This window comes from Penicillium daleae (assembly GCF_028827525.1).
Source record: "Penicillium daleae strain IBT 16125 chromosome Unknown utg000002l_segment0_segment0, whole genome shotgun sequence".
Lineage (NCBI taxonomy): Eukaryota > Fungi > Ascomycota > Eurotiomycetes > Eurotiales > Aspergillaceae > Penicillium > Penicillium daleae.
In genome coordinates, this window is record NW_026623150.1 from 5469959 (window position 1) to 5492459 (window position 22501).

General features: G+C 50.2%; 8 protein-coding genes across 8 annotated transcripts; 3 read left to right on the forward strand and 5 right to left on the reverse strand.

The window, feature by feature from the left end:
* Positions 1-1607: 1607 nt before the first annotated feature.
* Positions 1608-2259, reverse strand: N7458_002858 (guanylate kinase; the record flags this gene model as incomplete). The annotated part of the gene is made up of 2 exons (XM_056906241.1): positions 1608-2215; positions 2250-2259. The coding sequence occupies 2 exons, from the start codon at positions 2257-2259 to the stop codon at positions 1608-1610; spliced, it is 618 nt and encodes a 205-aa protein (XP_056770348.1).
* A 1226-nt stretch (positions 2260-3485) lies between these two features.
* Positions 3486-5218, forward strand: N7458_002859 (MFS transporter; the record flags this gene model as incomplete). The annotated part of the gene is made up of 2 exons (XM_056906242.1): positions 3486-3950; positions 4037-5218. The coding sequence occupies 2 exons, from the start codon at positions 3486-3488 to the stop codon at positions 5216-5218; spliced, it is 1647 nt and encodes a 548-aa protein (XP_056770349.1).
* Positions 5219-6118: 900 nt separating this feature from the next.
* On the forward strand, positions 6119-8012 carry N7458_002860 (bestrophin family protein; the record flags this gene model as incomplete). The annotated part of the gene is made up of 6 exons (XM_056906243.1): positions 6119-6379; positions 6473-6620; positions 6710-6794; positions 6867-6992; positions 7072-7421; positions 7477-8012. 6 exons carry the CDS (start codon positions 6119-6121, stop codon positions 8010-8012), a joined length of 1506 nt encoding a protein of 501 aa, XP_056770350.1.
* Positions 8013-8734: 722 nt separating this feature from the next.
* On the reverse strand, positions 8735-9284 carry N7458_002861 (uncharacterized protein; the record flags this gene model as incomplete). The annotated part of the gene is made up of 2 exons (XM_056906244.1): positions 8735-9077; positions 9145-9284. The coding sequence occupies 2 exons, from the start codon at positions 9282-9284 to the stop codon at positions 8735-8737; spliced, it is 483 nt and encodes a 160-aa protein (XP_056770351.1).
* A 174-nt stretch (positions 9285-9458) lies between these two features.
* On the reverse strand, positions 9459-9939 carry N7458_002862 (DUF167 domain-containing protein; the record flags this gene model as incomplete). Its single annotated transcript, XM_056906245.1, has 2 exons — positions 9459-9629; positions 9721-9939. The coding sequence occupies 2 exons, from the start codon at positions 9937-9939 to the stop codon at positions 9459-9461; spliced, it is 390 nt and encodes a 129-aa protein (XP_056770352.1).
* Positions 9940-10247: 308 nt separating this feature from the next.
* N7458_002863 (sugar porter family MFS transporter) lies at positions 10248-12421 on the reverse strand (the record flags this gene model as incomplete). The annotated part of the gene is made up of 5 exons (XM_056906246.1): positions 10248-11005; positions 11073-11722; positions 11793-11937; positions 11992-12309; positions 12409-12421. 5 exons carry the CDS (start codon positions 12419-12421, stop codon positions 10248-10250), a joined length of 1884 nt encoding a protein of 627 aa, XP_056770353.1.
* A 1660-nt stretch (positions 12422-14081) lies between these two features.
* N7458_002864 (glutathione synthase) lies at positions 14082-15689 on the reverse strand (the record flags this gene model as incomplete). The annotated part of the gene is made up of 2 exons (XM_056906247.1): positions 14082-15324; positions 15388-15689. 2 exons carry the CDS (start codon positions 15687-15689, stop codon positions 14082-14084), a joined length of 1545 nt encoding a protein of 514 aa, XP_056770354.1.
* A 516-nt stretch (positions 15690-16205) lies between these two features.
* On the forward strand, positions 16206-22234 carry N7458_002865 (putative SNF2 family helicase/ATPase; the record flags this gene model as incomplete). The annotated part of the gene is made up of 2 exons (XM_056906248.1): positions 16206-19153; positions 19222-22234. The coding sequence occupies 2 exons, from the start codon at positions 16206-16208 to the stop codon at positions 22232-22234; spliced, it is 5961 nt and encodes a 1986-aa protein (XP_056770355.1).
* Between the last annotated feature and the right edge of the window lie 267 nt (positions 22235-22501).

Genomic DNA, 22501 nt, shown 5'->3' on the forward strand with positions numbered 1-22501 from the left:
GTTGATATTGTTTTCAGACGCGAGACGTGAGTTCAATCTAGAAGAAGGCATGTGGGGGCTTAACGGATACCTGCAGGTGATATGACTCGTATCCCTGGTTCAATCCTGGTCACTGTTTGCGACATACCCGGGGTAGCATCGTTATTGCCGAATGTTAAACCATCACAGTAAAGAAAAAGATATTCTAATGTGCAGCAGGCTCTACACGAACCTGATCGACAGGATTCTGCGACAAGGGCCCGTGTAGTTTCAGCATTATACCCAAGTATTCTCGAGCTCATTCCCAGACATGCTCTATCTATTATAAAAAAAACTCTTGCTATTTCTAGGAGCTGCTTTCATGTCAGCGAAAATAAAACAAATTGGCAAAAAAAAAATGAGAAGAAGCTACAAGACAGGGGATATTCGCTAAAGCCAAACGCCATAAGGCATGGGTGTTTCATGTGATGTTTGCCGTGCAGTAGGTCTACGAGGTTAGTGTAGCCGAATGTACAGTCTGAGCGCACTTTTCACTTTTTGCTTGACCTTAAAAGGAAGTAGACATTTCGTATAGACGCCGAAGCTTCTCAAGAACTGCCGATGTTGCTCGGTATATAGCGAGGATGCAAAAAGTCCTACAATACAGGCTTTATTGAGTGCACGGATAAAAATAACTCTTGTGAGGGGATTATGAAGCTCTTGAATATCTCCAGATTAATGGTGTTGAGAGTAAATCAAGACTGCTGCACCTATACACCGACTTTTGACTTCAGCAACAACAATGCTAGATACAATAGCTATCTCATAGACGGCTTTAGGGATTCTTTAGAGCTGAAGCTGTTAGTTCATGAAAGGAGGAACATTGCATAGTTTAGAATTGCTTAAATTCTAAGAAATTTACGTACCATTTAACTTGGTAGCAGAGTATCCCATTGTTAACTGTTTATTACTAGCCCGATTGCTCAAGACTTTGAAAAACAACAGTAGATCCACGCACCCTAGACTTCCTATGACTAGGCGGATTGTCCCGGCACTAGGAGAGCAGGAATTAACTGAATTGCCCGGATGGTCTAGTGGGTTAGTATCATCTTGTCCGATACGAGTTAAGCGTTATCACTAATACAAAACAGTATGATTCTCGCTTGTAAGGACGCTCTTTCCTCTTATCGCCTAAACTTCAACTAACCACAACAAAAGTGGGATAAAACTCAACTGCGAGAGGCCCCGCGTTCGAATCGCGGTTCGGGCCCTGCAAGTCTTTTTTTGTCATTTTTTCAGACCCATTCTATTATGCTCTGCTGGATATTGATCCACTGGGTACTACTAGAGAACAGAGAAAGGAGAAATAGATGCCCTTGTACTTGGTCTTCTTGGAAGATCTCTCTGAATGGAAGTTCAATATCTTGATGATCCAGGTGTCAGCCACATCCTGATCTATTTCAACAGTGACTGATATGATGATTTAAAAATTTCGGGGTTGTGGAAAGTCATTGTGTCAAGGAAGATTTCTTGGAAGGGAGATTGCCTCTGCCTTCACCGGTTCAGCTTGGATATCGTTGCGTGGAGGTAGGCATTTAGAGCTCGTCGGCTGATTAGACTGTCCCATGAAGCTCAATAGCTCTGGCATCTCACTCAGACGATCGAAGCAAAAATTCTTCCAGCTCTCCAAACGCTCTCTCCAAATCACCATTAACAATGATCTTATCATAAAACCCTCTCGTTTCAGCAAACTCAATCTCCTCCCGAGCCCGGGCCAGCCTTGACAACACATCATCCTCGCTCTCCGTCCCACGACTTCGTAGTCGCGCACCGAGAGCTTCTAGATTAGGCGGTTTAATGAAAACATAGCGCGCATCGATACTAGATCTCTCCCGGATCTGCTGCACCCCATCAATCTCTATATCTAAGACAGGAATCATTCCCTTGCCCATTATTTCGGCGATCGTGATCTTGCTGGTGCCGTATTGATGGCCATTGAAAGTAGTGTATTCCACGAATGTATCTTGAGAGATCAGTGTGGAGAATGTAGCCGGAGTGACGAAATGATAGCTTTTGCCGTCTATCTCGCCAGCGCGTGGGCTTCGGGTAGTATGAGATACGCTTAGTGCGAATGTCTGGGGATACTTGTCGATTAGCTTTTGGGCTAGCGTTCCTTTGCCGACCCCAGAGGGTCCGGATATGATGATCGGTCTGCGATCGAGGGGTGCTGCAGGGGCTGCAGGGTCAGCGGCTGGCTCTTGATAACATGGCCAAGGAAGATCTTGGCGTACTGGGTGTCATCACGATTGATAATTTGCTTTGACCTGGAGCCTTGGTTTGTGAAAGATAGCTTTTGATGTAACGCGAAGTGCGACTTCTCCTGATATCAGTGCTTTGAGATTAGGCAGTGTCATGTATCTCTAGTTAACTATCTGCCTGAGGGGTCGAATGAGTCAAGGGGCGGCGGTCAGCTTGCCGCAGCGCTAATGACATGCCAGCAAACTTCCAAGCTCATCGACGCAAATGTACACCCTTTACATCCTCTGAAACACACTATGAAAGAAAAGCACCAAGGATTGTAGTTCAAGTCGACTTTGGATTGCCATATTAGCGACGCTGGTCTTATTTCTAGGCGTAATATTCCGCCAGGGCTGGTAAATAGACAATTTAGAGGTTTGCGTGCGTGACGTAAATTCATAGCCAATCTATTATCCATTACTATAGCTACGCGTCATAATATAAACGCACATTTTATGCTATTTATGCATTAAACCTCAACAAAAGAGAGAACCCATAACACGACATTCTTCTTAGCCGTTCCACGACGAACGAGAGCAAACACCAAACCAATAGCTATTCGATATCTAATACGGATTAACTTAGTTTTCCTTGCTTTTATCTGGCAATACAGGGCTAGGTGATGTTCACGTGCCTCCACGATCTATATCCTGCAAATATGCGCCCGTGAAACCCATCCCACCCAACCCATGATTGAGCGAACCCGTCCTCCAAAAATGCACATACACAAACTTCTTTTTAATCCTTTGATCTAGGGGTATTTAGATCATTTGAAATACGAAATACGGGGTCCACCCAATTTGCTAGGGACCCACCACTCTCCCGCATGGCATAACTTTGCTTTCCCTCTATACTCAGTTATTGGGGGAGTTATGTCCGTTATGGACAAATTATGCTCCGCTATGCCCGAACCTTATGCAAAATCACCCACCTTATGAAGGGGCCTCTTAGCAATAAACAACGCCCTGGCGCGGAATGACCAGCGAGATGGCGTTAGATGCGTTTCCATGCTAACTGTCGCCCAAGTGTAGGAATTTTTTCTTTCGCCTGTTGAATATGTCTTAAAGATAGCTTTAATTTTGCTGTGTCGCTCTTTTCTTGCATTTTTTTGACTTCCTGTCTCGCGTTGATGTTTCATTTTCGAACGATCGACTTCATTTTATCAGGATAATTCTGCAAAGACTAAGAGCTTCATTACCCAGTCTTGGCTTGTGGTCCTTGATTCGACTATGGCATCCGCCAATCGTGACCTCTCGGAAAAGACCATCGCAGAGTCCGTCGCTTCGGGCCACTCGGGCGAATCCAACATCTCGGACAATAACTCCAAGAAGGAAACAGATGAGCCAGTTGATACCAGGCAGAGATCGTCAGTCGAAGTCGCAGTCGATGCCACTGCTGATACAGGCGACGTCGAAGCGAACGTACAGAGATCCATCACAACAAAGCAATTCCCCGTCACCGACCTAGATCGAGGTATCGTCGGCTGGGACAGCCAAGATGACCCCGAGAATCCCCAGAATTTCGCTATGAGTCGGAAATGGGGTCTGCTGGCGTTGATGAGTGCTATCACCTTCGTGTCACCGCTGGCATCGAGTATGTTCTCGCCGGCTGTGAGTTACGTCGCTATCGATCTGCATGTAACCAATGAGACTGTGCTTTCGTTCAGTGTCAGCATCTTCTTGCTCGGGTATGCTGTAAGTTGCTGCTATGACCTCATCTTCTGTCGTATTACCTGTCATCTCTAGACTTGACTGACCCATGACAATCATACGCGATATAGGTTGGACCACTCGTGCTCGCCCCTCTGAGCGAGATCTACGGCCGTCGGATAGTACTCAGCTGTGCAAATTGGTTCTTCGTGGTGTGGCAGATTGGCTGTGCCTTGGCTCCGAACATCGAGACTCTTATTATCAGCCGCCTGTTCGCTGGCATGGGGGGCGCCGGTTGTCTCACCCTCGGCGCGGGGCTGATTGCCGACCTATTCCCCATTGAGCAACGAGGTATGGCCACGGCCTTGTGGAGTTGTGGTCCCTTGATCGGCCCCGTTGCTGGACCCATTGCTGGAGGTTTCATCGGCGAGACGATCGGCTGGCGCTGGGTCTTTTGGGTGGTCATGATCGCGTCGGGTGTGGTGTCATTTGGCATTGAGATCCTGAACCGTGAGACCTATGCGGCCGTGTTGATTCGCCGCAAGACCGCGCGCCTGTCGAAGGAACTGGGTCGCAGTGATCTTCGCAGCGCCTATGAGCCGAATCTGGAGCGCGTGTCCGTCACCTCTGCTATGAAAGTGGGCTTGAAACGTCCGATTCTTCTGCTCGTCAAATCGCCCATCGTCCTGCTCCTCGCCTTGTATATGGCCGTGGTCTACGGTCTGCTCTACCTGTTCTTCACGACCATCCCAAGTGTCTTTGAAAACCAGTATGGGTTTTCCACCGGTCTGTCCGGACTGGCCTATCTGGGCATCGGACTTGGCTTCATCGCCGGACTGGTCCTGTACGGCATGACCAACGACCGGGTCGTCTTGAAGCTCACCCAACGCAATGGCGGCAAATATGAGCCGGAGATGCGTCTCCCCGCGATGATCATCTTTGCATGCTTCCTGCCCATCAGTTTCTTCTGGTACGGCTGGACAGTCGACAAAGACGTGCATTGGATTGTACCAATCATCGGTATGATGCCGTTTGGCTTGGGGATGATGGGGGTCTATCTCCCAATCTCGACGTACATCATCGACAGTTACCAGAATTATGCCGCGTCGGCCAACGCAAGTCTCACGGCCACTCGATCCCTGGTGGGTGCCGTGCTTCCCTTGGCTGGACCGAAATTGTTCTCGTCTCTCGGTCTCGGCTGGGGCAATTCACTGCTGGGATTCATTGCGCTGGCATTTGTGCCCGTGCCGATCGGGTTTTCAAGATATGGGCAGCGCATTCGGGAGAGATTCCCGGTCAATTTGGATAGTTGAACGAACTGGAGGAGGCAGTCAGATCCGTCAGATCCGTCAGATCCGTCCAGCGTCAGCATCGAAAAGAGGAAGTGCTGACGAGGACCCGACTGGGCCAGCTCCCAGTCCGAAGAAGCCAAAAAGATCGCGCGCAACGGGTCGAGCCGGGCCTGCGGAGCCGACACCCGAAGTCTCGTGACCAATCAGGCCTCCAGCCGTTTTTGGCATTTTCTCACTTGCCCTTTTCGTAGAAGTACGTACTCCAAGAATTAATGTGTCCAGACTATGTATATCCTATGGACTCTCTTCACTTGGGATGAGTCTTTTACAGAGCACAACACATAGAATTGCATTGACCAATTGCTACTTTCTTTCAGCTGAACACTCCCCTGAAATAAAAGGAGGCTTTTCTAAATATAATTCGGCCCCTTTCACGGTTCAGCTACGAATCCCGACCAGCACAAAGGGTCCACATTATTCCACAGCCATCGTGGCTCTGCAGGATATGCTCCACTTGGGATGACAGCGCATCCTACCGTTGAAGCCCATCCACGCCATCCGCCTCGTAAACAGCGCATCTAGACCATCGGGCCCAATGTGAAACAGGCACAGGGGCCGCCCAACTGCATGGCTTGGTTTCGGGTTTTTTGCGTGTGGAGTCTGACTCCCCCCAGACTTCGACTTTTTCTTCCGGTTTTTCGTCCTTCTCTCCTTCGTTTTGTCTCTATTTCCTATCTTTCGTTCTCTCTTTACACTGTTCGACTCTCGCTCTAGTTCTTTCTTTCTTATTCCCTTCTTGTCTATTTGTTGATTGCTCTATTCGCTACTAACTCTCATTGATTATCGAACCGACCAACCCGCACTCCATCCGTTGAATATTGTTTCCTTTCTCTCCATTCACTTCTTTCTCTTTGTTTCACCATGTCCGAAGGCCACGATGCCCCCGTTGTCGATACATCGGCTGCCGTTGCTGGCGACAGCACCGGTGCGGCCCCCGTGGCCGTTGATACTCGCCATCATGCCGACAACCATCATGACCAGGCCCAGCCGCACATTGAGAAGGAGCAGGACTCCGTAGGGCGACTCACGCCTCGGCCAACATTCATGGATCATCTGGTGAACTCCCGGGATGCCCAGTTCCATCTCAATCGTCGTGAATCGAGTGAGCTGGAGCGGTACTTTGTAGGTGGATTGAATTTCCCCACCCAAGAATAGCAGGAAGAATGACCAGCATGAAACGTGGAAGTGGGCTAATATATTTCTCAATGCTATTAGCACGGTCCCCGTGATATGGACAAGCACTCGAAATGGCCCATCTTCATGCGAATGCACGGCAGTGTTACCCCCAAGATGATCCTGCCCCTTTTAATCGTTGGCGTTTGGGCCACTGCCATTACTTGCATTTGCCAATTTGTTTGGAATAGTAAGTGCCTCTTTCTCCATTTGATAGATTATTCATCCGGAAATGTATCGAGATAGATTGGCTAACGAATGCCCGTTTGGGCGAAGCAGTTGGTGTCAACAATATCCTGCTCACCGTGCTGGGTTTCGTGGTGGGTTTGGCATTGTCGTTCCGCAGTTCGACTGCGTACGAGAGGTAAGAAGATTCTCTGTGTCACACTCGACGATTGCATGAGATAGGAGGCTAACGGACCCGACTTGAATACAGATGGGCGGATGGTCGCAAGTCCTGGGCTCAACTCGTCCAGACTTCTCGCAATCTTGCCCGCACAATCTGGGTCAACGCCAGCGAACGTGAGGGCGAGAATGGCAAGGTGGATATTCTTCGTAAGGTGTATGTGAATGCCTTCCCTTGTCGATCTTGCATCTTCCAGGTATACCGAAACAGGATCATTGACTGATCTCAATCCCAGTTCTGCCATGAACCTCATCCTCGCATTCGCCGTTGCCCTTAAGCACAAGCTCCGCTTTGAACCGGACGTCGCATACGAGGACATTGCCGGTCTCGTCGGCCACCTGGACACTTTTGCCCGCGAGGCACACGACCGCAATGTCCTCAACCCCCACCACAAGTCTTTCTGGAAATCGACTGGAGAGTATCTGGGTGTTTCCTTTGCCGAGTCCAACCCCCGGAAGCTGATCAAGCGGTCCAAGAAGCCACTGGGTCACCTTCCCCTCGAGATTCTTAACCACCTGTCTGCATACATTGATTCGATCGTCGCCAACGGTACCCTAACCTCTGGACTGCACCAAAGCCAGGCCAGTAAGTCATCAACAAACCCCCCCAATGAGCTAGCATCATGCTAACAAGTGTGTAGTCACCATGATCTCCACGCTGAACGAGGTCCTCACCGGAACAGAGCGGGTGCTGGAAACCCCTCTGCCCGCAGCATATACCATCGCCATCTCCCAAATCTCGTGGATCTACGTAATGGTCCTCCCCTTCCAACTGTGGAATTCCCTGAAATGGGTTACCATCCCTGCCGCCATGGTCGCTGCATACATCATCATCGGACTCGCCACCATCGGCAGTGAAATCGAGAACCCATTCGGCCAGGACGTTAATGATCTCCCCCTCGACACGTACTGTCGCCAGATCGCCGTGGAGCTAGACATTATCACGGCTACACCACCCCCCAAGGTCGACGACTTCATGACTCGTCCTGAGAACCTTGTTTTCTTCCCACTCAGCGAGAACAGCTATGACGACTGGAAGGCCCGCAGCAAGGAGGATATCCGTGCTGCGCTTCGGGCAAAGGTGACCTCCAGCCCAGGTCTGAGCTCTGCTGTGGACGGGTCTGATGCTTCCACCCTGATAACTCGTATCACCAACCAGACTAAGCAGTCTGTTTGAGATTGTGTGAAACTTCGCCACGTTATGTGGTGAGTTGTAAAATGGGTGTGCAGTGGATAAGGGCATTTTCTGCGAGCGATTGAGCGAAAACCAGATTGATTTGGAATTTGGACCTTTGTCTTCCGCAGCGTGAGAGTTACGGCGTTTTGCTTTTTGCATTAGGGCAGCCTTGCTTCACCAAGAAACCCCGATTGAAAAAAATAATTTCAGATTTTCAGGTTGCATTAGAGACTGATTTTCTTTCGCTTTTGTGAATATTATTGCATTTCCAGAGTTTGGGTTTGGCGCGTGTAAATGGTAAAGTGCTCATGGTAGATACTTCCCCACCACAAGGAGGTAGTCTCGTTGTCTCGAGAGTCAACGGGCATGTTCATGTTTAGTACAAAGCCAGATGTCATGACTGGGCATAGCACTTCCTATATGCTTCAGTATTCTCGCGACAGTCGCTATGGCGTTTAGACGAAGCCTTAAGCCACCAGGCAGGTCTATCATGATTCGCATATAGCCATCGTGCGCCTGCGAATCCGAATCAGACAGGCCTCCGGGTTGCCCCAGCCGCAAAGTAGCGCAGGTATCGCGGCTCTAACCTGCACCAACCCGATGCCCGTAGGACAGGGTCGAAGATAGATAGATAACCCGCCTGGCAAAGACGAGCTCAGACCGGAATATCCGCTCCAAGCAAGAAAAAAAAGGATATGACCCAACAAGATCAAGGCACCCAATCAAGGAACGAACAAATCACTCCCAGATCCAGACACCAACGCGCCTAGATAATTCCCCTTGGCACAGACTCTCCACGCAGCACCCGACCCGCTCCCACTGCCCCCAATCCATGAACTAATCGCAGCAACGACAGCAGCCCCATCGTCGCGGGGAACACGAACCCAGACAGCGCCGTATTTTGTCAGGCCATTTGATTTGGTCCCCTTGGGTTCAACTTTGAGGATATCGATGGGGATCGCGGTTCCTGTTACGCCTAGGAATTGCGAGAGTGCGGAGGAGAGGTATGTGCGGGCGGAGAGGGCGTCGAGGGGTTGGAGGGGTGGTGTGTCTGGTTGGGGGATGCTGGTAGGGGAGGGGAGATTGTTAGATCTGGTAGAGTGGTAGATAGTGTAGAAAAGAAGCTCCTTACAGCTGGAGTTTGAGATAGGTCCAAGGCGGATTGCGCGATGTGAAGTTAATAGTGGTGGGAGTAGAGTCTGGCGCTTTGCGTTTCGGCGCTGACGACGAAGGTGCATTATGTACTGTTTCTTTGTTTTGTACGTCTGCCATCTTGAGGAGTAAGGCTGGTTGATGTAGGACGTGTAGCGGAGAAAGTTGTCGAGCTATCGAGCTGTCGGAGCTGCAGAAAGGCGGAATTTTACGTCACGGGATTCGGAGCTGGAGCTTGAACAGTCAACGACGAGCATTTTCAGAAATTGAAGCCACGCCTACCTTATTTTGTATTTACTTTGAATGGATTTTGCTTTCAGTCGCATCGATTAGTCTTTGCATTGACCGCTGGAGGAATACTTCCTCGCTCTCATCGCCAATGACTAGATCTGCAATGCATAAGGTCTTTTCGCGAGCCTTGGCTCCGCGGATGACTGCGACTGTGGATTTCGGGACTTTGAAGACCTAGAAAGATGCAGATTAGAATTATGCCAGCAAGTTAGAGCTCCATAATTGAAGATCGCTCGAGAGCCAAATACAAGGCTATTCCTCATACCTCTGCAATGACCTGCGAAACGGCCAGGTTGGCAGCTCCGTCGCGGGGAACTGCGGCCACGGAGACGTCAACTCGGGTAGTTCCCACTGCTGTGATGCCTGTTCGCCGAGTAGACGCGTTGGGTTTCACATAGCAGGGGATGTGGAGATTGTACGTTCTTTTGGCAGAGTCTTTGGTATTATTTGCTATCAAGCGCAGAATCGAAGAAGGGCAGCTCATTGTTTTGGGGTGGTTGTGAAGGAGAAGTAGATTGTGGGGAACCAGAAAGAAGATCTACAGTATAAGAAAGACTACCCGATTCTACAAGGTGAGGAAGCAAGCATAAAGATCATATCAATTATGGATAGAGGTGTAAAGACCAAGTATCCTCAAAAAATCAGCAAAAATTAAAGTCCACTGCATATGCTTATCCAGATGGAGGCATGTAGGTTTGACATAGCCAACGATTGGGAGCATACAAAACGAGCATTGGGCAACATGGAAGAACCATAAATGAGCTCGACCAGGCTGCATTTCATTCTACCAATTCAAGCAGCCTCCTTGTCCTTGTCTTTGGCTGCCGAGACACTAAGAACCTCACCAAGATCCTGAACTTCGTCGCTCTGCGACTCGGTCGTCTCACTGACTTTGTACAGCTCGGGACATGCCACACCTTTTCGGCGGAAAATGTATCGTCGGATCCACCATGGAAGGACCTGAGTGAGCTGGAACTTGGCATGAGTACGAGTAGGCACACCAAACACGTAGTCGAGCTCTTCCAGGGATCGCTGCTTTGTTTCCGGCAGGAACAAGAAGATCAAGACGAAGGCAATGAGATTCAGTCCGGCATAGAATCCAAAGGCACCCTGAGGGGTGAACGCTCGCAACATGTATGGGAATGTCAGAGACAGAATTGCTGCCCAGAAGTTGTTTGTTGCAACGGCCCATGCCATGCCGACTTCACGGTGCGAAAGTGGGAAGACCTCGGCTGAATAGGTGAAAGGGACGGGCCCTTCACCGGGAGAATAGAAGGCATCGAAGAGGTAGATGAAGAAGGCAATTGCGCCTAGATGGCCTGTCTTTCCAGGAACCCAGAAGCAGAAGCCTGCGCAGAGCAGTGTCCAACACATGTTCGGGAATGTGAACAGCAGGAGGGCCCGTCGGCCGTAGGTATCAATGGTCCATACAGCTGGCCAAGCAAAGACGAAATTGATGAGCCCGAACCCGAAAGATGCCAGAAGTGCATGAATATTGTCTGCTCCCGCCAATGAGAAGATTGTTGATGAGTAGAAAGCAATGATGTTGACTGTGTAGATTGCAGGTCGTTAGAAACTTGATCAGGCTAAAAATGAATATAAGAATGGTGAACTTACTTCCACACATCTGTTGAGCAATCATCACAATGCCAGATGCCTGAGTTGCACGGCGAAGACGAGGCACGGTAAAAAGCTCAAAGAACCGGACAAAGAAGTTATCCGTCTTTGCAAATCCAGAGGCATCTATCATGTTTTTCTCCTCAACAATGGTAGCATGAATCATGTACAGATCTCGAGCAGCCTGTAATGGACTGTTGCGCAGGCGAAGGAGAGACTCATATGCCTTGCGATGCTTTCCCTTGATGATTAGCCATCGAGGAGACTCAGGGCAGAAGTAAACTCCGAGAAGCAATGGCACAGCAGGGATGAAAGCTGACCCAAGCTGTAGACGCCAGGCAATTGGACCGACATTAGCTACAATAAGATTGGCACATGTGCCTAGGAAGATGCCGAATGCTGTCCAAACTTGCCAACTCATGACCAGCCCACCTCGGATGTTTGTAGGAGCATTTTCGGCAGAATAAACTGGAACTGTAACTTCTTTAAGTCCCATTCCAATTCCGAGAAGGACACGGCATGCAACGAGCTGGCCCCAGTGTTGGGTGAAGGCGGATCCAATAGGCGCAAGCAGACTGAAGATGGCAGCAATGAAGATAGTTCCCTTACGGCCAATGAGGTGGTTGATTGGGTCCGACAGCCAGCCAGCGCTATAGTGTTAAAGAAAATGATTAAAAACTTGCTTCTAGACAAAGGTCAGAGAAAAGGGGTATCTCTTACAGAAGACAGATAGTGATATAGGGCGTGGCGTTCACAAATCCCACAATCCACTGGTTGCGATCGCAGGTAGCCTGATCCTTGCAGTCGGGGAAATTATTTGGGATACCGAACTGAGCATCGAAGGTCAAGTTTGCACCATTTGAACCTGTAAAGACATACAGTCAGCTTAGTGAGCCATAGAAGCTCGTATAAGACATACCAGTCTGATCCCAGCCCTGGATAGCAGCCGCAATCGAGTTGAGAATGATTGTGTAATACAACGCCCAAGGATGATGCCAGCGACGAGTGATCTCCTCACGAAGGACGTGGCGATCTTGCTCGTCAAGCTCGGGGATAGATCCAGCCTCTGCTGGCTTCTGACCCGCGAGAGCTCCCTTCTTCAAGAGAGGAAGGATGTCAGTTAGGTCATGCTCAGAGGCGTAGCTCTCCACATTAGCCATGAGCTCGTCGTGGGAGAGACCCTCTAAGGGATTTTTGATTCTATAGTCAAGGTAAGCTTTATTCGTAAAGGTAGATACTATATTACGAACTCTCCAGTGAGGTTTTCGGTCATTCTGTGTTGTTGTCATATCCGGTTAGTATTGGTTCGAGTCGAATCAGTGATTTCAAGACATACCCTCCGACCACATCACGATGGGTCTGTGAAGCCATGCTGGGCACAGCAGAGTTGAAACACAATTTAGATGTTATTTGTTCCTGAGGAGAAGTGGTAGGGAAGTAGTTAGAAATGCGAAAGAAAAAAGGTTGAAGTTTGGGGAGGATACAGAGAAAGAGAGAAAGGAAAACAGGCGACGAGAAGGAAATAGAGAGAAGATACGACCACCACGAGAGAAAAAAAAGTAGGCACGCGTCGTCGTAAATAGAGAAAGTCCCCGTTGGAGCAAACCTACGGCGTGAGCTGACCAGCGAGGCAGAGCTCGTGTTTGTCAGAGAAATGTACTTTTGGGCCTACTTCTAGTGCGTGCAGCCCGTCACTACGAGTCAAGCCATCTGCAAGGATGAGCAGCTCCTCAGCCCGTCGCTACGTCAAAAATCCCTCGGTCTTATGAGCTCAAATGTGACGAAGCTAACAACGATTGGTCGGGCTAAAGTGAATTCGACTAAAAGTTCATTGTGCATATGAAAAAGAAAACACGGTACGAACCCTAGCGAAGTCCAGTGCGGTGGCTGATCGCCAGATAAGACCAGGCGACGCAGTCAGCATTAGAAAGCGATACCAACGGACAGACTCGACCAGGGTTGCGGTGTACCACACCCCTTTCGACGCATTGTATACCATCAGATGTGTATACAATTCGGTCATCAAAGACTGCCCCGCAATAGGATCATCTGACAAGACTAGCGTGTGGCTTAATTTTTTAGCCATTTTGGAGAGAGCGGGGAAGCCGATGGCGCCTGTGAAAGTCTGTAATGATCCCACATCCCGCGGAGGCCCTTCGCCAATCCCAAGTTGGTAGTTATCGGGCACCAGGGTCCTTCGTCTTGTTGGCTGGGCTGCTGCATGGAGGCTCTTAGCGTCGAGTGCTGGGCCAATACGAGCCCGTCAGCAGGGGCCTGCCCAATGAGAGAGACCGAAGGGTGGAAGTATAAAAGGCGGCCTGGGGGGGGGGGGGGGGGGGAGACGGCTAGGCTGAAGGAAAAGAAATGGCGTCAAGCCTCAAGGTGCCCCCAAGTTGCCCCTCTCGAAAGAGGATGTGACGCCTCGTGAACCTAGATTCTCCCTTGGAGGTATGAACGCTGTTCCAACTCTGGAAGCTCTCGGTAGTTGGTCTTTCCTGTGTAGCGGAGAGTGACATGTCACATGTGATCAAGGGATGCAGTGAGGATATTCCAAGATTGGATGCTCCAGGATTTGGGAAGAACAATGAAAGAGTCAGTTTTCTTGGAAATGTAAACAACTAAACGAGGGGGCCACATGTACCGGGAGTCATAGGATGCGGAAGATAGTATGGAATCTTCTAGGAGACTTGATTAGATAATTGAGACGCATGGATCTACTAGGGTAGACCGACCTCAGTAAGCTTTCTCTCAATCAAAAGCCCCGAAAGGGATAACAATCAAGGAGCAATAGTTAGGAAGCCCACGAAACCACAAACCTTAGGGCAGACCCACCCAAAATAAGCCCGACGGGAGCGTCGACGCCCTTCAAGCCCTGCGATCTCAGAACACGAAACTCTATTTCAGCGTAACACAAGATCTTCAAATGACAACTGCAGTTTTAATGCATAGCCACAGATTGCAAGATTAATCTAAACATTGCATGGAATTTATTGCTCTATGATCTACACTCTAGAAGAGTAGCACACTATCCAAACTAGAGAACCCAGCAGCAACACCACCCTCGTTGACTTCTTTTCCTTTGGTTCTCAGCAACCAGCCACCTTGATCATTATGGTGGACCTTGCCCGTGTTATCCCACAAGATAGTACCATAGACACCAAGCTCGGAGATCACGTTGCCACGAAGGACTTCTCCGTCGTTCCGCAGAGCGACATTCTCCGCATCGGGTGCGGGATTGATGAGCTCCATCAGTACCCATCCCTTCCAATCGCTCTCAGGGATGGAGCGAAGGAAGCCTGGAATTTCGGCTTTATAAATGTTGTTGCCGCCACCTTCACGCTGGGGCTTGAGTACATGCTTCATAGCTGTCTCGGGGTTGAGAGCCAGATCGCGACCCTGTCCATTTGCCGAAAGATCATATTGTGGGGCAAATGTCTCACGAAGTCTTGCAATCACTGCAGGGTTAGTGCCTTTGAGGAAGCTTGACAGATGATCAGGGCCTGTCGGCTCTGCGAGGACTTGTTGGACCTTCTTGCAACCAGCCAGTTGGTTCAGCACGGTGGGGCACTTGATCGCGGCAGAACGTTCCAGATGGACTCGGGCATCCCAGTCCCGACTAGATGTATATTCATCAGGTGAATAGTAAGCTCGGAGATAGACGGTGGTCACTTCGAATGCAGACGATGGAGAGTGAGGAGGGTGGTAGACCAATGGTCGAGAAGGATTGGAGGCGGATACTGATGTTTGATCAACGATCTTGCTGCTGGGAACACGGAAGACAGGGATTTTATGGGATCCCGTCAGCCGCTTAGACAGGGCATGCTGATCGAAGACATTCCGTTCTCCATCCTGAACGATGAAAACAACACATAACGGGAGCTCAGGCGTAGACTTTGAAGGCCCGTAAGCCTTGTGTGCCGTAGCCAACCCTCCTGCCAGGGTTTCAACGGAAGGATTTTCGGGAGGCACACCGGATTGCAGGAGAGGGTGAGGTGGGTAGCTGATGGGAGTGCCCGGGGGTGATGTAAGAAGCTCGGTGTGTAATGATCTTACGAGAGCTGATAGTCCACCAAACGACGAGGAGATAGTGTTAAACTCGACTTGCTTCAAGGCCGGAGCTCGGTTGGGTGTAACATCAGCCATGTAGTCGGAGCGGTAGAGTCCCAATGACAGATTCTGGACATATCCTTCCTTTTTAACCGCCACGTGAGTCTTCCAGAGGTTTGCAACAAAATCATCCACATCAATTAGCCTGTACAAAGAGTATGCTTTCAGCTGATGCACACGCCATTACTGATCAAAATAGTCTGCTTACTCTTCCATAACCTTCCCCAGCCATTCCTCGTTGCAAGTAATCGCCGCATATAGTTCATTGTAGACAGTTTGCAGAGCCTGAGCTTCTTCAAAGCATACTTTCGGGAACGGACTAGGAAAGAGTGTGACTGGAGCGTTTGTTGCTAACACTCGGTTCGAGTCGGCACCTTCGGGAAGGGTGGATGGATTCGGCCGCACTGCGAGGCCATTTTGGATTGCCCAGTCTTTAGTCGTGGTGACCAGGTACTCTTGCTGCGCGGGGGAAAGAGACGGGGGATAATTGGTGTAAATCGAGTCGGCCATGGTCTCTGACTTGGTGCGATAAAGCCCAAGAAAATGGGAAAGAATCGCCGCGCGCTGTTTCCTTCATCGAAGCTCCCCGCACCCTCGTGATTTATCAGCAGAATCACCCCACTCGACCACCTTCACCGCCCTAGACACCGCCTACCATTCTCGCCTCAACGCTCGGCTTCTTCAAGATCCACGGCAGTATCTATACCGTCCTCTATACCGCCTAGCTATACGAAGGCGGCTTTGTGGATTGATGGGCAGAATAGCTCCTTCCTAAATAGAGCCAATATCTTTCTCCACCGCGATTTACCACTCGTCTTCGCGCCGCGTCTTTTCCTGCTTTGTTTTGATTCCTGTACCACCGAGCCCCGCGAGAAACCGCCATCGAAATTCGTTTCCCGTGGACTGCCTTACACATCGAGCTACGTCCTGGGGGCCAATACCCTGGTAAGTTAGACGCCATGCTTCGAACCACTCTGTTGGACACTGCTCTGACCCGTGTGATAATAGGCCCCCCATGAAGACAGCATGGATACCCAAAACTCTGACCCGGTTGACTGGGGAGTTGACCAGGTGGTCAAATTCCTGTGCAATCCACAAGAAGCTCCATGGGCGGACTCTGCCACTTCTTCACGCCCAAACCTCACTGCACTCGGGACTGCACTTCGTGACAACGAGATAAACGGAGAAGCGCTACTTCATGACGTCGATCGGGAGGCCCTTAGGGATGATCTAGGCATCAAAGCTCTGGGTCACCGCAGCAGTGTCTTACGAGCTATTGATTGGCTTCGCGTTCGATCCCCAAAATATCAAACGTCAAAGCTAAACTTGCCTTCCACCAACAAACTCTCAACTGAACACATCTTGTCTTCCGTCAACTCTCCGGTTATCAATGCATCTGTGGAACCACCTAGTCACATACCATCTTTACCTCCTGATATCCCGCCGGCGCCCGTTGCGTCAGATACGACCGGAAATCGCCAAATGGTAAAGCAGAACTTCCCTTCCTTCAACCAACCTCAGTCGACTGGAAAAATATCATCTTCCGTCAACTCCCCACCTACAACGTTCATGGAACCACCCAGTGCCAATTCGTCTGTGCTTCCTGAAATGACGCTGGCGCCCACAGCCGCAGTCATGAAGGTCAAACGCCGGATCGCACCTACGCAGGTGATTGATTCTAACGGACAGAGAGTGGGGGATGGAATTGTTCCGACAGGGCAGGCGTCACTTCACAATCAAGCGACGGATCTCTCACCGCAACCTATCGTTGAAAGCATGGAAAACAGTTCTACAGAGGCTGTTGGTGACGATGGCGGAAGACCGAAGGTCTCACTTTCTGGTGCCAACCTTGTCGGTTCAAGCACCATGGCCTTGGAACTACAGCTTTCTGCGGACAAATCACTTAGACTGAAAAAGGCGGACGATTTCTTCGAACAGTTGCTCGCGAAGCACCCTTCTGGGGGACAGGAAGATGAAATCCTTCCCCTGTATGGTGAATCGGATGCCGAGTACGATGAAGAAACTCTGAAAGAAATTGACGAAGATGAACTGGACTCAATGGCTGGTCTTTCATGGTCTGAGTGTGAAGCTATTGTCTCTGAATTCATTGCCGCGCATGAGAGGGCCTGGAAGGAACACCACCTGCCAAAACACCGGCAATACGCTCAAGTGGTGTGGCAACAGGCTCGAGATGCTCGCACAGGAAAGGCCTACAAGTCTGACGTGTCGAAAAATCTTGCAAGATTTCGTCTACGGTTAAAGTCGCAGAGGGACGCCCTTATCAAGGTCAAGTACCGATCAAAGACCGCTTTCCACGCTGCATGCAGGGTCATGGACACTACCCTCGATCAAATTTGCTTCGAGGAATGGAGGCTGGAAACGATTGAGTTGGAGAAGTGTCCGCCATTTGTTCCCCCACCACCGAGAGTTTTTCGACCTCGGAAACACCGCATGATCGAAGTAGACGAAGAGTCTCTGGGATCCGACACGGAAATTGCATCCGATGACGAGGCTTCTGGCAATGAAGCTTCTGCTGATGAATCGGAATCGGAATCGGAATCGGGAGGTGACATTCCAGCCCGTCCCCAGAGAGAACTGCCATGGTCCGCTCCGAGAACAAAGCCCTTGGTCACCCTGAGATCCGATAGCAGCGAGGAAGACTTTGTTGCCAACAAAAGACGACGATTGATGGGAAGTCAAGACCACACCGATGCCGAGAGACTTATCAGCCTCAGCAAGCTTGGTCCCTTTGCGGAAATTGAAGATGAAGAATCATATCCTCCTTCCGGCACGGATCAATTTTCGCCCTCCGGCGCACTTCTCCTTGACTCATCCCCGCAGGCATTACGCAGGTCTGATATGGCAGACGAAATGTTGATTGAGACACCACCTCTCAACCCGACCTTGCCAGCTTCCTCCCCTCAAGATTTCGAGATGGATGATGATCTGCTGGTGAAGACACCTCCGCTCAACCCGACCAATCTGCCTCAGCCAAATACGACGCTCAAGCTTAGCCTGCTCTCGCCTGAACAGCCCTCGGGGAACAACGGTGACCTTGTCTTACGCCCTCAGCCCTTCAAAACTCCTTCGCGGTCAGTGTCTCTCGAGAAAGACAGCAGTGACATTACCAGCCCCAATATGGATGATATTGACGTATTCGACATGGTGGTTCTCATGAACTCGCGAGATGTTGAAGCGGAAAAGAATCGCATCTGGCTGTTGGCCAAATACCTGACAGGCTTGCCATCAGAGGAGAACAAGTACTTCGGACCTTACATGGAAGAACTTATGGACCCTGTCTACATGGAAGAAGTTACCTTAGCGCTGCAAGCGATGCTCAAAAATCAGTGCCATCTAGCGGGCAGAACTGAGGAACAGAGTCAGCCTGCAATGCGACTGGGCGCCTACTTTGTATCCTGGCATAGCTGCAAGATGCTGACTGCCCGGGGTATGGGTAAAGAGCCGATCCAAGAAGCCCTTGAAGCCCTTGAAGATGACGACGATATGTCCATGTTCCTTGCTTTCTTCCATCGGCTGAAGAAGCTCTACGCGTCGTACAGAGCCTGGCTATCACGACAGCCGTTTCGAAAAAGCGGACACAGCACATATTCCGAGTCTGCGGGTTCTGATAGCAACCCACATAGAAGGAAGAAGAAGAGTCGTTCGAAACCGTTTGGACCACGGCCGCTGAGCACCATGCAGAGAGATGCACAAGCACGACAAGCGAAACAGGACAAAGACCGCGAACGCCTTAGGATGGCACGTGAAAGCAAGGGCCTGAGCAACAGTGATCCAGAAGGACAAGCCGTGACTTTCAAAGAACCAGTCATCTACTTGCACCCTCATCTGGGACGATACGTCAAACCCCATCAATTGACTGGCATTCAATTCATGTGGCGAGAGTTGATTGAAGCAGACAACCAGCAAGGCTGTTTGCTTGCTCATGTCATGGGACTGGGAAAGTCGATGCAGGTGTAAGTTTCTCTCGTTTTTATCTCCCTGATATCATAAACCTTTTTGGGCAAGGCTAACTACTCACCAGGATCTCCCTTTTGGTCACTATTGCTGCCGCTGCTACCTCGGACAATCCCGAAATCAGAGACCAAATCCCACAACGCTTTCATCGCTCACAGACTCTTGTCCTGTGTCCTTCTTCTGTCGTGCAGAATTGGGTAGACGAGTTCGCTATCTGGACACCCATTGACCATGATCTTGGGTCAATTCGGGAGATCACTCCTCGTGGAAGGAATCTCGAAATGGCCGAGAGGCTGAAGACGATCCGGGACTGGAACAGGAAGGGCGGTGTCCTGATTATGAGCTATGAGATGCTTCGTATTCTCATCGCGAACAAGCCGGCCAGACTCAATGAAGAGGAGCATGACCTTGTCAAAAGATGTCTCCTGGAGGGGCCCAACATTATCGTCGCAGACGAAGCTCACAAACTGAGGAGTGGAAAATCCGCCATTTCCCAAGTCGCATCTCGTTTCAAGTCGACGAGTCGCATTGCTATGACTGGCTCCCCGTTGTCAAACCAGCTTTTCGAGTACTACCAAATGGTTGAGTGGGTCGCCCCTGGCTACCTGGAGGATCCGGCTACGTTCAAGAAAAAATTCATGGATCCGATTCAGGCTGGATCTTACATTGATAGCACTCGGGCGGAACAGAGGGAGAGCTTGATAACCTTGCAGCTTCTCAATGGCATCTTGGCCCCTAAGGTCCTCCGAGCTGATACCTCTGTGCTCGCTGCTGATCTGCCACCAAAAACCGAGTTCGTTCTCACAGTACCACTGACTGAAATGCAGAGAAAAGCCTACGATACCTTTGTGGACTGTGCTAAATCCGGCGATTCTGATGCAAACCCGAGGCTTTGGTCATGGCTGGCTGTCATGCAACTGTGTTGCAACCACCCCTTCCCGTTCCGTGAAAAGCTCGCCGATCGATTTAAAAAGCAGGAGGATAATGAAGGGCAGTCCATTCTGTCAGGTTCTATTCAAGATGCCGGGCTTCCAAGCGACCTTGTCTCCAAAATGGAGGAGCTTTTCTCCAAGCACGGGGATCTTCAAGACATCGACCTGTCCAATCGTGCCATCCTGCTTGATAAAATCCTTGATCTGTCAATCCAAGCTCGGGACAAGGTCCTCATCTTCACTCAAAGCATCCCGACCATGAACTACCTTGATCTCATGTTGAGCAGACGTGGACGAAGATATCAACGCATCGATGGCAGCACTCCCGGAGCTGATCGCCAAATCGTAACGAAACGGTTCAATTCTGACAATAGAGAACATATTCTCCTGATCTCGACTCGGGCTGGTGGTGTGGGTCTCAACATGTTCGGTGCTAATCGAGTGGTCATCTTTGATTTCCTCTTCAATCCTATGTGGGAGGAACAGGCCGTCGGACGTGCATATCGTCTTGGACAAAAGAAGCCCGTCTACGTCTATCGCTTCCTTGCCGGTGGTACTTTCGAGGAGCTTATCTACAACAACGCAGTCTTCAAGAGACAACTTGCTGTTCGCGTAGTGGACAAGAAGACGGTTGTGCGTGAAAGCTTGAGGAAGTCCTCAACATATCTTCATTATGTGAAGAATGTGAAAAAGGATGAGCACTATCCTGCTCTTGGACGGGATCCAGATGTCCTTGATGAGATACTCCGAGGAGAATACAGTGAGATCGTTCTGAAGGCGACCTTGTCTCACATTCAAAATGATGAGAATGATCATCTCACTGAGGAGGAGAGCCGCCAGGTGGATCGTTGGCTTGCAGACGAACGAATGAAGCGAGTGGATCCAGCGGCTTATCACGCTGAGATGAAGAGACGGGAGGATGCAGAAAAAGCACGCCAACAAGAGGCAGCTCGCCTAGTAGTCAATCGACAATTTGAGCCGGCACAAGTGCAACAGAGGTCGTTGCAGATGAACCAAGCCGGACAGCAGCAGGAGGATGCAGAACAAGCAGATCACGAAGCTACTAGACAGCGCTTTGAAAAATCGGTACAAGAGTGCAAACCGTCGACGATGACTGAAGCTGGGAGGCAGGATTTCATGATGGAGTCCCTTACTTCTCTGAGCCAAGGCCCGATCCCAATGTCCAAGGTGGGCAAATCGCCCCTGTCTGTCAATAACAGAGGCGCAACGCAGTCTGCTCCTTTCTTGTCGGGCGCCAAGTCTCGCGGGTTTGATGTACGAACGCTGTATCCACCAGATTGGCCTACGTTTGTCGATGACAAAGGCGTAACGCAGTATGCTTCCTGCGAATCTGTTGCCAAGGCTCAAGGTCTGAAAATAGGAGATTGGATGCAGCCCAAGGTCTATCAGCCAAGCTCCTCGTCGTTCCAGCCGGCGGGCTTACCTGCACAACCAGTGTCTCCTTCTGTGTACGTGCCGAGTTCGTCTTCACTCCGACAAGCCGGCTGCGGAGAATCTCAACCAGCCATTGTGGTGCCAGCCGATAACGATGTCATTGTGATTGAAGATGATTCAGCAGATTCGTCGCCTGTCAAGGTCCCCGTGGATCCCTCCCATCCGCTCGCAGCACTTTCTCCTACGGATAATCCTCCCCTTTCGCCGACTCCACTCATGCGAGGCGACGTCACCCAGGAGAACCACAACCAGCCAACATCTGCGGATCTGCACCGGCCCGAGCCTACAACGGCCAAGCAAGATGACAAGCTCCAGGGGTCTGCAAAACACACACCAAGTCCGACCCCGGCCCTGGGCGGCGATGGCTCCGTCGATTTGACCAAGAAGAATGCCGTTGAGAGTGGTTGCGACCAGGTCACTGACCCAGCAGTTACTGACCAAGACAAGTCTTCAAATGTCGACAGTAATGGCATTGTGGATCCCGAGGCAAACCCGTCCCAGGAGGCAGATAACGGCACAGCTCTCGAAAAACCTGCGACAAATCCAATCGGTACCAGTCAAGCTGAACCCATGGACCTTCGTGATGACTCCGCATCTAAGCCGGTGGCTCTCGGTGCCTCTCTTGACGTCGCAGTGGCTATCCCCATCGCCTCCAGCCAATCCGAGGCGATGGACATCAGCGATGGCCCATAAATGATTTGGCAGGATGCTCGTTCTTCGTTCGTGGAACCTGCCAAATTACCCCTTATGTACCTATCTCTTTTCTCTGTTTCATTATTTTGTATGAGTGATACCCCTTATTGCGATTTTGTTTTTATTGTGAGAATCTGCGGTGCTTGAACGTGATCAATAAGGACCAGATCTTGCCTACGCGATGGATCTAGATATCAACAATGACATTATTATTCACGTATTTTGCATTTTCAATGCGTATCGATTTCGAACAGCAGTGACATATCA